This window comes from Silurus meridionalis, chromosome 22 (genome assembly GCF_014805685.1).
Source record: "Silurus meridionalis isolate SWU-2019-XX chromosome 22, ASM1480568v1, whole genome shotgun sequence".
Lineage (NCBI taxonomy): Eukaryota > Metazoa > Chordata > Actinopteri > Siluriformes > Siluridae > Silurus > Silurus meridionalis.
Window position 1 is genome coordinate 16,456,214 of NC_060905.1, and position 12,412 is coordinate 16,468,625.

The 12,412-nt window shown below is 41.4% G+C and overlaps 1 protein-coding gene across 1 annotated transcript in view; it reads right to left on the bottom strand.

The window, feature by feature from the left end:
- Window positions 1–12,412, bottom strand: part of ctnnal1 (catenin (cadherin-associated protein), alpha-like 1) — a 79,495-nt gene that overhangs the window by 16,862 nt on the left and 50,221 nt on the right. The window contains exons 5-7 of the mRNA XM_046835594.1: window positions 6,119–6,208; window positions 2,008–2,178; window positions 1,100–1,300 (exon numbers count right to left, since the gene is read on the bottom strand). Coding sequence (XP_046691550.1) covers window positions 1,100–1,300; window positions 2,008–2,178; window positions 6,119–6,208 — 462 coding nt within the window. The remainder of the gene's footprint in view (window positions 1–1,099; window positions 1,301–2,007; window positions 2,179–6,118; window positions 6,209–12,412) is intronic.

Consider the following 12,412-nt stretch of genomic DNA (forward strand, 5'->3'; position numbering starts at 1 on the left):
AAAAGTTTATAATAAATATTTTTAACAGGCATGATTAATCCCCCACACACACACCCCTGCTGTGACATATTTAAAGTAAGTTTCGTTCTCCACGATCCGTGAGCGACGCTGGAGCATCATGGTGGCAGGGGTTTAAATATTATACAAATGTCTGAGAGATTCTGTAAAGGTTTATTCTGTTCGAATGTAATAGTGTTAATCATTTTTGTATTGTTTTTGGGTGCATCGATGTTGCGCTGCGCTTAGAGCATTTATCTGATTTCGTTTGTCGATATGTGAAACGCAAATTCTGTCTGCAGTGAGGCCTTTCTGCGCTGAATGTTATTTTTTTTGCTTTATTGATCCAAAATGTTCTAACCATACTACCTTCGAGATCGACGAGTTGGCAACCCCTGAGCTACAGAGTTATACAGGACAAAGACTAAATATGTGGTATCGGAAAAGGTTCAAGACTGGCTCTGTTTATGAGAAAGTACTTTATTTATCTATGCACACTATTCAAAATAGTCCCATCGCACAGCAATACAGCGCTCCCAACGTTCCTAGAATTCTTCTTTTTGAAGCCTGTCAAGCTCCACAATGGTGTCAAAACAGGGAGCTTGGAGCTGGATCTTTATCTTTATCTTTGGGAAGAGGGCGAAGTCCGCAAGAGCCAAATCTGGGGAGTAGGGAGGGTGCGCACGTGTTCAGAATAGCACCAGTTGCACAGCTGACATATGAATGCCGCTGCTCCCTGTGACTGTGCGTGCAGCCTTGTGCTGCCCTCTGCTGGCATGTTACAGAACTAGTCTCGAAACGTTTTGTTATTTCCTAACATTAAACTATTTCTCTGAAAGAAATGTTGGTATTAAGAGCACCAATTAAGAGCAAGGTCTGGGCAGCTTTGTTGTCCTTCAGGCAACAGAACGAGAGCAGCTGCCTGGCGCATATTAACATGCTCCGCTCGAACGAACAAAATGTGTGTGAATTGGCTGTTCTGTAAACGTAAGTTTAACTAATAGGCGACGCCTGTTTTTTTTTTTTTGCATGTGCATGTGTGTGTGTGTGTGTGTGTGTGTGTGTGTGTGTGTGTGTGTGTGTGTGTGTGTGGTCATCATACTGCTTGACTCCAGGCGGAGATGAGCTGTTTGGCTTCCTGCTGTGTCACGTGGCAGAGCTGCAGGATGCTCTCGCGCTGCTCATGGCTAGTGTACGCCGAATCGGTGAAGTCTTCGGTCTGTTCTACCAGAGCCTCCAGCTGAGCTGCTACGGTCTCACACGGCAAACAGTACAGAGATTCCCTCAACCCTTCCACCTTATTCTGAAACAAACACACACAGGATACATGATGCAAACCTTGAGAATAATACTGAAATAAAAATTTTCTTATTAAACAGTAATGTAATCAGTTTGAAAACGAATCAATCAACGAACGTATTTTATGTCTGGAAATTTGCCATTTGAATAAAAGCACCAAATCTGACTCCTGAATGTAGTTAGGAGGAGTATAAAAAGCAAAGAGTGGGTAAATATTATATTTTATTATATTAAAAATTAGTTTAATAGGTAGGAGGTGTGGCTTTTATTATATTAAAAATTAGTTTAATAGGTAGGAGGTGTGGCTTTTCTGGTGGACGTGCAAAGAGGTCTTGATCTTCTTTGGGATGAATAAAAGGGCACCTAAACAGATGTTGAGTGAAGGATTTTACACCTGAAACGTTTCCACCCAACCAGATAGAAGTCCAGTTGACATGACTCAACTCGACCGCACCTAGATGACTGAGAAGCTTCTCAAACACATTACCTGTTAATGAAGGAACATCTGTGAAACACCTGTGTTTTTTTTTTATTATTATTATTCCCAAAAGACATACAAACTATGGATCGAATCATTTGAACCCGGGCAACCAAACTGGTTGAAAAACAATGCACTGAGTCTCCTGAGTCTCAAAAAAACAACAAAAAAACAAAACAAAATTCGAATTCATCTAAAATCTGAGTGTACAAGCTCTTGACCCACGACTGTACCTTAAGGTCTTTAATTCCAGCATAGATACTGATGGGCAGTGTTTTGGCCTCGCCACTGCTCCTGGCATCTGTTACAATCTCGATAACCTGCTCCAGAGCCAGACGCATGCGCTGGAACACGGCGTTCTTGTTGATTCGTGCGGACTCGCAGTCTGGGTGCCTCAGACATGTCTGGGGAGAGAAAAACAAGAGAAAAAGTAATGGCAACATGCATTGAAACAAATCAAAGTGCATGATATGGGTAATGATTAGCCAGTGATCACAACTAATAAATGATTCGTGAAGTTACTGAGCAACTCAAGGACAATACAGTGGGCTCTGGGCTACAGTTTGAATGAACAGTTACTTTTACTAAACTTTTACTTTTACTAAGTTACCATTATTAACTGTATTAAATAGACATGAGAATGAGGACGGGTTCCCTTTTAAATCTGGTTCCTCTCAAGGTCTCTCACTCATAACATCCCATGCAGTTTTCCCCTCTCCACCATGGCCACTGGCTCGCTCATTTGGGATACTTATAGGCGCTTAATTTGTATATTGCATCTTTATAACCTCTTTATCTCTGTAAAGCCGCTTCAAGACAATGTCTATTGTTAAAAGCGCTCGACAAATACAAATGAATTGCATTAAATAAAATGTAAATGAAATGATCATTCATGACTGCTATTTCATTTTAAGTAATTGGCCTGGGGAAGTAAATTTATTTGGTTATTTCTTTCTATCTATTGTTTTAAAATATTAAGGCTTCCTTTAACTGGCTCTCTTGATAATAAATAAAATATAGCATTTAAAGATGTAAAGATTTTATTCCAAATGCTGCCCAGGTGCATCAGACACATTTTGAAGGCTGGTCTGTGATTAAGCTGATGTCTTTTTCAATATGGACTCGAACAGCTTAAACAAAGTTTAGACCTTTACGGTTTGGATTCTCTCAAAGTTTTAGACATCTATGGGTAAAAGTGGCCCTTTTTTTTTCTTTGAGTCCTTTCACAATATTGCCAAGGCAAGGTTAAAAAAAAATAAAATTGCCAAGGCAAGGTTAAACTTTAAAAATGTAATTAAAAAAAATTCATGTCATTTTGAACATTCCACATTTAGTCCCCATTTGCTGTTATATTGACCTCCACCCTAGACTGAAGATGTTCTACTAGATTTTGGAGAATAGCTGTGGAAAGCTGAGTGTGCTCATTTAGCTACAAGGGGCCTGGGGTGCAGTCACATTCCTCCCAAAGTCCCATAGGGTTGGACCTCTATAGCAGGAGATCTTCCACTCCAAACTATGTAATCCATATCTTCCTGATGCTTACTTTGTGCACAGGGGTATTGTCATGCTGGAACAGGTTTGGGTCTCCCAGTTCAAGTGAAGGAGAAATGTAATTCTACCACATTCTATACAATTGTCTACCTCTTCGTGATAATTTTGTTTGTGAAAGAACCATATATGGCTGAAAAAGTCAGTTGTAAATGTAAAAATGTATATATCATTTATCGGTCATACCATACCTGCCAAGTAACTGTTGTTTTACCTTAAACACTGTCAGCAATTAGAAGTAATTGCTTCTGAACGGCAGTCATAGTCTTTTCCATAACCAAAAGCAGAACAAAGCTGGTCCCCTGTGTCGATAAATCAGCCTCCACTATACAAGGAATTCTTTCCATCGGGTTTTGGAGCATAGGTGTGATGATTTATGATCATTCAGCTACAGGAGTATTAGGGAGATCAGTCACTAATGTTAAGTGAGGAAGGTCTGGGGGTCAGTTAGTGTTACAGGTCATCCCAAAGGTGTTCAAGTGTGGTTGAGATCAGGTCAAGTCAAGTCAAGAAGCTTTTATTGTAATTTCCATCATATATTGCTGACACAGTGAAATTAAACACTGTTTCTCCAGGACCCTGGTGCTACATACAAAAAAGTTAAGCTACGTCAGACAACACAGAGCTAAGGACTAAATGTAAGTTTTCAAAGCCACCTAAATTGCAAGACAAAAGAAAGTAATACAGTATTGCTATAATATATTGCAGTAATTGTAATATATTGCAGTAGAGAAATAATGCACTTATTGTACATTGCACAATAAGTGCAATGTACTATTAAAAAAAAAAAAAAAAAAAAAAAAAAAAAAAAGAAAAGAAAAGCGTTCTATATTTCCACTCAACAGAGTTTCGGCTGAGGGTAGCTGAAGTTTGTAATCTAGTGAACCAGTGTTGATTTATTCATTGATAGAGACTCAAAGCACTTCTGTACGTCCTTCTGGATAAAGACGTTTGGTAAATGCTGTAAACGTTGTTGAGAACTTATGGGTGGTCTTAATGGACACTCAAATTCTTCCAAAAAAATCAAATGGACACACCGTGTCTTCCTGGCCCTTCCCCAATTCGATCTCATCTACCTAAAATTAAAAAAATCATTTAAAAAATATTTGACAAATTCAACATGCTTTTGATGATGTGTTCTTGTGCCACTGACCATCATAAGTGAAATCTTTATGAAATATTTTAGATGGGTCTAACAAGCTGTTTTTCAATACAGAAAATACAATTAGAATTAAGTCCAAATGTGCATAAACGTCCTTTTAGTAAACCTGCTAATGTTCACACGTTGTTCATTTTAAAGGTAGAAAGAAAAGTAAGAACCTGGAGGAAACTTACGTGCACCCCAGGAGAACTTGTGAGGCCTCCTAGTTCTTAGTATTAAAATGGAACCAGAAGATCCACAGGGGTCAAAAAATTTTGCTAAATTCTGTTGCAATTATATATATATATATATATTTTAATACATTAATTTTGCGGTGGTATCAAAAAGTTTCAAGACTATCACGCCACTGCTCCGATCGCTTTCCAAATGTCCTCCCTCAGGTGCCTTATACCTGCCAATAGGACTCGCTATTGACGGTCTGGACCCTCACACGTGAGGATTGCCTGAACTGTTTCGTATGACACACCGACAATGGCCGGAATGTTGTGGATTGTTCTCCGACGATCATTAAGCACAAGTTGCTGAATGATTTTGACATTTTCTGTGGTTGAGCTTGTTAAAGGTCTTCCTCATCTTTTGTCGATGCACTGCTTTTGAGGCGCGTGTGGCACTCAAAACACCTCGAACGACTCATTGCAGCATCGCCGAATCATCTGGAACTTCTGTGGCAGATTTGCCCAGTTTCATGCAGAATTTTACGTTCGCATTTTTGTTCTAACTTGCTCTTGATGGGAAAATCACAGACGTGGTAACGCACGTGGTCAAAATAGCATCAGTTGCACAGCTCCCGATGTACACACGACGGTGTCTTTTGGCACGCTGACTTATAAAAGTCGGTGCTCCCTGCGACTGCGTGTGCAAGCCTTGTGCTGCCATCTGTTGGAGTGTTACAAAAGTAGCCTCAAAACTTCGTGATAGATACCACCTTGTATATAATTTATTACACCCGTGTTTCAGAACTGGTCTTGTTTTCGGAGTCGTACTGGGTGAAGACACAAGCAGTTTAATCTTTCCAACGTTTCTAGATTACTTTAGAGAATATGTGGCGAAGGAAAAGGATAAGTCTCTATAACAGTGTGAGAAAAAGCATTAAAAGGTTTATATCTAGACCCCCCCGCCCCCTATAATAACTAGCGCCAGTAATAATATTGCAATATTTACATTTTGATATATAACAGACCCGACACTAAAAAGAAACACGATTTACCTCGTAATATAAGGTCGAGAGGATTTTATACGTATACAACAACTGTAGTGTGGTTTATAGCTCTTTTTTTTTTTTCGCCCTCAATGTAAAAAAAATCATAAATTGCATTTAATATAGTGTCTCATTTTTGTTTTGAGGCCATGCTGAGCTGAGAACAGCTTCCCAACTGTTATGACAAAATGCAAGCTTATGTTGAAAACCCAATTATCATTAACCCATTAGAGACAAGGCTCAGTAGGCACCCTTATGGGTTCAGTTTTTAGAAGTCTTAAAGGCACTATGCAGCACCCTTTTGGAAAGTCAATGAGAGAAAAAAAATTCAATTAAATTAAAAAAATTAAAAAGGAGTAATGATGTTGCAATAGAGCCAGCTTGGGATTTGGCTTCATTTAAAATCAGTAGTGGTTCTACTGTACCGTCTACAGACCTTAGAAGCAGTGAGGAGCATCATGGTGCATTTCTCCAACACGGCTCGGGCTGCAGCCATGCGCGCCTTCTGCTTCTCATCCTTCAGATCCTACAATACAGAGAAATAGTAACACGTTATTACTTTTGGATTGTGAACTGATGAAACATCAGAGGTCAGACTACGCGATATTCAAAACAAATAAAGGTCGGCTTGGCTTTTCTCCAGTGAAGTGAAATGTAATTTGTTACTGTACTTAAGTAGCTTTTTCATGTATCTGTACTTTACTGAAGTATTTCCATTTGGGGAGACTTTTACTTCAACTTTACTACAAGTCAAAGTCATATACAAAATGGTATCAAAAAGTTTAGAGACTCTGTTTACAAGAAAATACTTTATTTATCTACGTTTACACACCATCACCTTCAAAATAGTCCCTTTGCACAGCAATACAGCACTCTGAACATTCCTGCTACTTCTGGAATGTGTCCTGGAAGTCTTTTTTTTTTCCCAAAGTGTCTCAAGCACCTTCTGCGATTGGAGCGGGATCACCTCAATGGTGTCAAAACGGCGACCTTTGAGCAGATCTTCAACTACGGGGAAAGGGCGAAGTCTGCAGGAGCTCCCTGTGACTTTGCGAGCCGCGTTGTGCTGCCATCTGTTGGTGTATTACAAAACTATTCTCTAAACTTTTTAATACCACCTCGTATCGTAATTATTACATTTTAGAAATACATAACTGGTCCAACACGCAACATGTTTTGAATTTTTTTTTTGATTGGCGCTCGGTTTATCTACTTATCACCAACATACAGTTCAGAGTCAGTTCAACAGCAAGCAGAACCTTTTGAGAAGAATAAATGATGGAAGACACTTTTGGACACTAGATCGGTGTGCTGAGAGTACTTTGGAAGGCAAAAACCTTTTTACTTTTACTCGAATGAAAGTTTCAAATGAGCACTTTTACCTATTAGTAATATTTTACAGAGTGTATCGCTACTTATACTTAAGTACATGGTTTGTGTATTTCGTCCACCACTGCTTTTCACCAGAGACTTTCTGTCGCCCTCACCGCTAAAATGGCACTTTCAATAAGAACCTAATCTTGTGCAGTCTTCGCCAAGAGCACCTGATGTGGACGGAAAGCATCCGAGAGCAGCATGGAGTAGTAGCTACCACGCACCTTCCCATAGGTAGCAAGCTGAGATATGATTCATCTAAAGCTATCTGGCAGGATCTTCACTCACGAGCATCTACTAAAGCTTCTACACAGGAGATCTGGGAATGGAAGTGTTGCTCATATATGTATGTGTGTGTGTGGTTGTGTGAGTGTCCAAGGCTAGGAACGATGCATCATAAAAGAAAATTTGATTATCAGTTATTATATTTCCCTTTATAAGACTATATAGATGGAGGTGGCAGATTGCCAATGAAGCTCTGCAGCGAGATCGAGACGTGATGTGTGCGTGTGTGTGGAGCGCCAACTGGCAGGAGACATTTCTGGTCTCAAATAAAACACTCTTATCAGTTCTTCGATGCTTCCTGCTCTCCTTAGAGCTTAGAGCTTGGCTCAATGGGTTATTACACAGAACAGGGTAGTGATAACTCTCGATATGCTTTACTCACAAACCTGGAGGACGGAATTGTGATAATTACAACTTAATCACAGTTTCATAATAACGCTCATAATTCCTGCCCTGAGAAACTGTACTGTGTACTGCATCCATTATGCTCCATTATTCCATTTTATTAGTTTTCTGAGAGGTCAGACTCAAAGCAAAAGTGAAAGAGAGGAAGAGAGACATGACCTGGAATGTGAAAACTCTGCTAAAGCCAGTCTATCAGCAAATTTGGTAGTGAAGCTCACACAATCTGTTCATTCAGAGACATAACGTCTTGAGTGTCCAAAATGTGTCGTCAAACAGAACCTATATGTTGGTTGACTGCATGTAATGTACACACATACAGACTAGAGGTCAACCAATTACTCGGTTTTGGCGATTAATGTGCACAGACAGTTGGGTGCTGGAACAATCGGCAAAAAAATTAATACCGATAGTTTTTCCGTGTCTCGGTCCGCTGTCATTACGAGAGCAGCCTCTAGAGGCGAATCTCTAGAAGAGCGCTACATTATATTTATTATGTATTTCTTCTATAATATAATGAATATATTCAGATTTATTTCATTCAGTACATTTATGATTCAGTACTTTTTTGTTTTGCGATAATGTTCACTACTATTTTACATGGAGTATGTTTGTTTTTATCTAACCCAGCCATTAGGGGGGCACAAGCCAGTGCACTCTTAGTGCCGGTCCCAAGCCCGGGTAAATGGGGAGGGTTGCATTAGGAAGGGCATCCAGCGTAAAACATGTGCCAAATCAAATATGCGGATCACAAAGGAGAATTTCATACCGGATCGGTCGAGGCCCGGGTTAACAACGACCGCCACAGGTATCGTTAGCCGACAGGGTACCGGTGGAAATTGGGCTACTGTTGGCCGAAGGAGGAGAAGGAGGAGAGGAGGAAGACGTCTACAGAGACGGCAGGAAAAGGAGCAGTGTAGGAGAGTAGAGGTTCGGGTTGGTACTTTAAATGTTGGTACTATGACGGGTAAAGGGAGAGAGATAGCTGATATGATGGAGAGGAGAAAGGTAGATATGCTGTGTGTTCAGGAGACCAAGTGGAAAGGGAGTAAGGCCAGGAACATTGGAGGTGGATTTAAACTGTTTTATCATGGTGTGGATGGGAAGAGAAATGGTGTAGGGGTGATTCTGAAGGAAGAGTACAGTAAGAGTGTAGTGGAGGTGAAGAGAGTTTCTGATAGGGTGATGATCGTGAAGGTGGAAGTTGAAGGATGATGATAAATGTCATCAGTGCCTATGCTCCACAAGTTGGCTGTGAGATGGAGGAAAAGGAAAGATTCTGGAGTGAATTAGATGAAGTGGTAGATGGTGTACCTAGGAAAGAACGATTGGTGATTGGGGCAGACTTTAATGGGCATGTAGGTGAAGGAACAGAGGTGATGAGGAGGTGATGGGTAGGTATGGTTTTAAGGAGAGGAATGTGGAAGGGCAGATGGTGGTAGATTTTGCTAAAAGGATGGAAATGGCAGTGGTGAACACGTATTTTAAGAAGAAGGAGGATCATAGGGTGACGATATGAGTGGAGGAAGGTGCACACAGGTGGACTATGTGCTATGCAGGAGATGCAACCTGAAGGAGATTGAGACTGTAAGGTGTTGGCGGGGACAGTGTAGCTAGACAGCATCGGATGGTGGTCTGTAGGATGGTTTTGGAGGCGAAGAAGAAGAGGAGGAATGTAAGGATTGAAAGAAGAATAAGATGGTGGAAACTGAAGGAGGAAGAGTGTAGTGTGAGGTTCAGGGAAGAGGTCAGACAGGGGCTCGGTGGTGGTGAAGAGGTGCCGGATGATTAGGGAACTACTGCAGGAGTGATGAGGGAGGCAGCTAGAAAAGTACTTGGTGTGACATCTGGAAATAGAAAGCAAGACAAGGAGACGTGGTGGTGGAATGAGGAAGTGCAGGAGAGCATTAGGGGCAAGAGGTTGGCAAAACAGAAGTGGGATCGACAGAGTGATGAGAAAAGTAGGCAGGAGTACAAGGAGATGCGGCAGCAGGTAAAAAGGGATGTGGCGAAAGCCAAGGAAAAGGCATATGAGGAGCTGTATAAGAGGTTGGACACTAAGGAAGGAGAAAAGGAGTTATACCGATTGGCCAGGCAGAGGGACCGAGCTGGGAAGGATGTACTGCAAGTTAGAGCAATAAAGGATGGAGAGGGAAATGTGTTGACTAGTGAGGAGAGTGTGTTGAGAAGGTGGAGGGAGTATTTTGAGCAGCTGATGAATGAGGAAAATCACAGAGAGAGAAGGTTGGAGGATGTGGAGTTGGTGAAGCAGGATGTAGATAGGATTAGTAAGGAGGAAGTGAGAGCAGCGATTAAGAGGATGAAGAATGGAAAGTCGGTTGGACCAGATGACATACCGGTAGAGGCGTGAGATGTTTAGGAGAGATGGCAGTGGAGTTTTTAACCAGATTGTTTAACAGGATTCTGGAAGGGGAGAGGATGCCTGAGGAATGGAGAAGGAGTGTGCTGGTACCGATCTTTAAGCATAAGGGAGATGTGCAGACCTGCAGTAACTACAGGGGAATTAAGTTGATCAGTCACACCATGAAGTTATGGGAAAGAGTAGTGGAAGCCAGGCTGAGAGAAGAGGTGACCATCTGTGAGCAACAGTATGGTTTCATGCCGAGGAAGAGCACCACAGATGCCTTATTTGCTTTGAGGATGTTGATGGAGAAGTATAGAGAAGGACAGAAGGAATTGCATTGTGTATTTGTGGATTTAGAGAAAGCGACGACAGAGTGCCAAGAGAGGAGTTGTGGTATTGTATGAGGAAGTCAGGTGTGTCAGAGAAGTATGTGAGGGTGGTGCAGGACATGTATGAGGACAGTGTGACGGCAGTGAAGTGTGCAGTAGGTACGACAGACTGGTTCAGAGTGAAGGTTGGACTGCATCAAGGATCGGCCCTGAGCCCTTTCCTGTTTGCAGTGGTGATGGACAGGTTGACGGACGAGGTCAGACAGGAGTCTCCTGGACTATGATGTTTGCAGATGATATTGTGATTTGTGGTGAGAGTAGAGAGCAGGTTGAGAAGAGCCTGGAGAGGTGGAGATATGCGCTGGAGAGAAGGGGAATGAAAGTCAGTAGGAGTAAGACAGAGTACATGTGTGTGAATGAGAGGGAGGGCAGTGGAGTGATGCGGTTGCAGGGAGAAGAGGTGGAGAAGGTGGAGGAGTTCAGGTACCTGGGGTCAACAGTGCAAAGTAATGGAGAGTGTGTTAGAGAAGTAAAGAAAAGAGTGCAGGCAGGGTGGAGTGGGTGGAGAAGAGTGACAGGAGTGATTTGTGATAGTAGGGTATCTGCAAGAATGAAAGGGAAAGTTTATAGGACTGTGGTGAGACCTGATGTTGTATGGATTAGAGACAGTGGCATTGAGTAAAAGGCAGGAGGCAGAGCTGGAGGTAGCAGAGCTGAAGATGTTGAGGTTTTCGTTGGGAGTGACGAGGATGGACAAGATTAGAAATGAGTTTATTAGAGGGACAGCACATGTAGGATGTTTTGGTGACAAGGTGAGGGAGGCGAGATTGAGATGGTTTGGACATGTGCAGAGAAGGGACATGAATTATATTGGTAGAAGAATGCTGAAGATGGAGCAACCAGGTAGGAGGAAAAGAGGAAGGCCAAGGAGGAGGTTCATGGATGTGGTGAGAGAAGACATGCAGGTAGTTGGTGTGAAAGAGGCAGATGTAGAGGACAGGGTGGTATGGAGACGAATGATCCGCTGTGGCGACCCCTAATGGGAGCAGCCGAAAGAAGAAGAAGAAGAAGATGTTTGTTTTTATCCAGTATCCATTTAAAAAAAATCATTTGACTAATCATTTATTGGCAAATACGAGCCAACCTGGATTTTAGAATCGGTAAAGTCCACTATCGGTTGATCTCCAATGCAGACAGCTGAAAAAAATATATATAAAAAATGTAAGTCAATTTTGCTATGCTATGAAGGCACTTTTCTTTATAAAAACATACCACCAAGATGAAAGTTCCTCTGAGTAAATCAGCTTCATCATATGATGATACATTCAGTTTCTCAATCGCATGACCTCTTTTTGGATTATTCTGCCCCATAACTTATTTATAAGAGCTCACTGGATGACTAAATAAGAATAATAATGATGTAAACTAATTATTGGTGGGCCGTTAGGGCCAGCAATGCGTTCTCACGCTATTAAAATCACTGACTTACGTTTTATTATTTCTTTTCCATTAATATGTATTAAATGATTCAAAAAACTCTCATTTCATAGTGTTTCTCTCGGTTGTGCCGTCACAGCACGTGTTGCCAAGGTCAAAAGACTCTTTCGTGAGGTCTTCAGAATCAATAGTATAGGAGCCTTTAGTGTTAAATACTTGTTGCTTGAAGCTGTTGCTGTAATCAATCAGATTTCGAGTTGGCGACAAAGGGGCCATATAGCAGGCGTTCAGTAATGGCGACAATTTCACGCCCTTTGATTGGACGGTCAGAGAGCGCACTAGTCAAAGCTTGCAAACCGCATCTGTAGCAAACTGCACGAGCTCAAATATATCAGTGTGGATTTAATAGTTGTTATTTCATTCCACAATGAGGAACAGAGGGGGAAACAATTTTTTGGTTGCAGATACACTTACAATGTAATTTACAAGACGGACATTTCGAGAAAAGCTGGACATCGTGAGCAAAAGGTTCAGAACA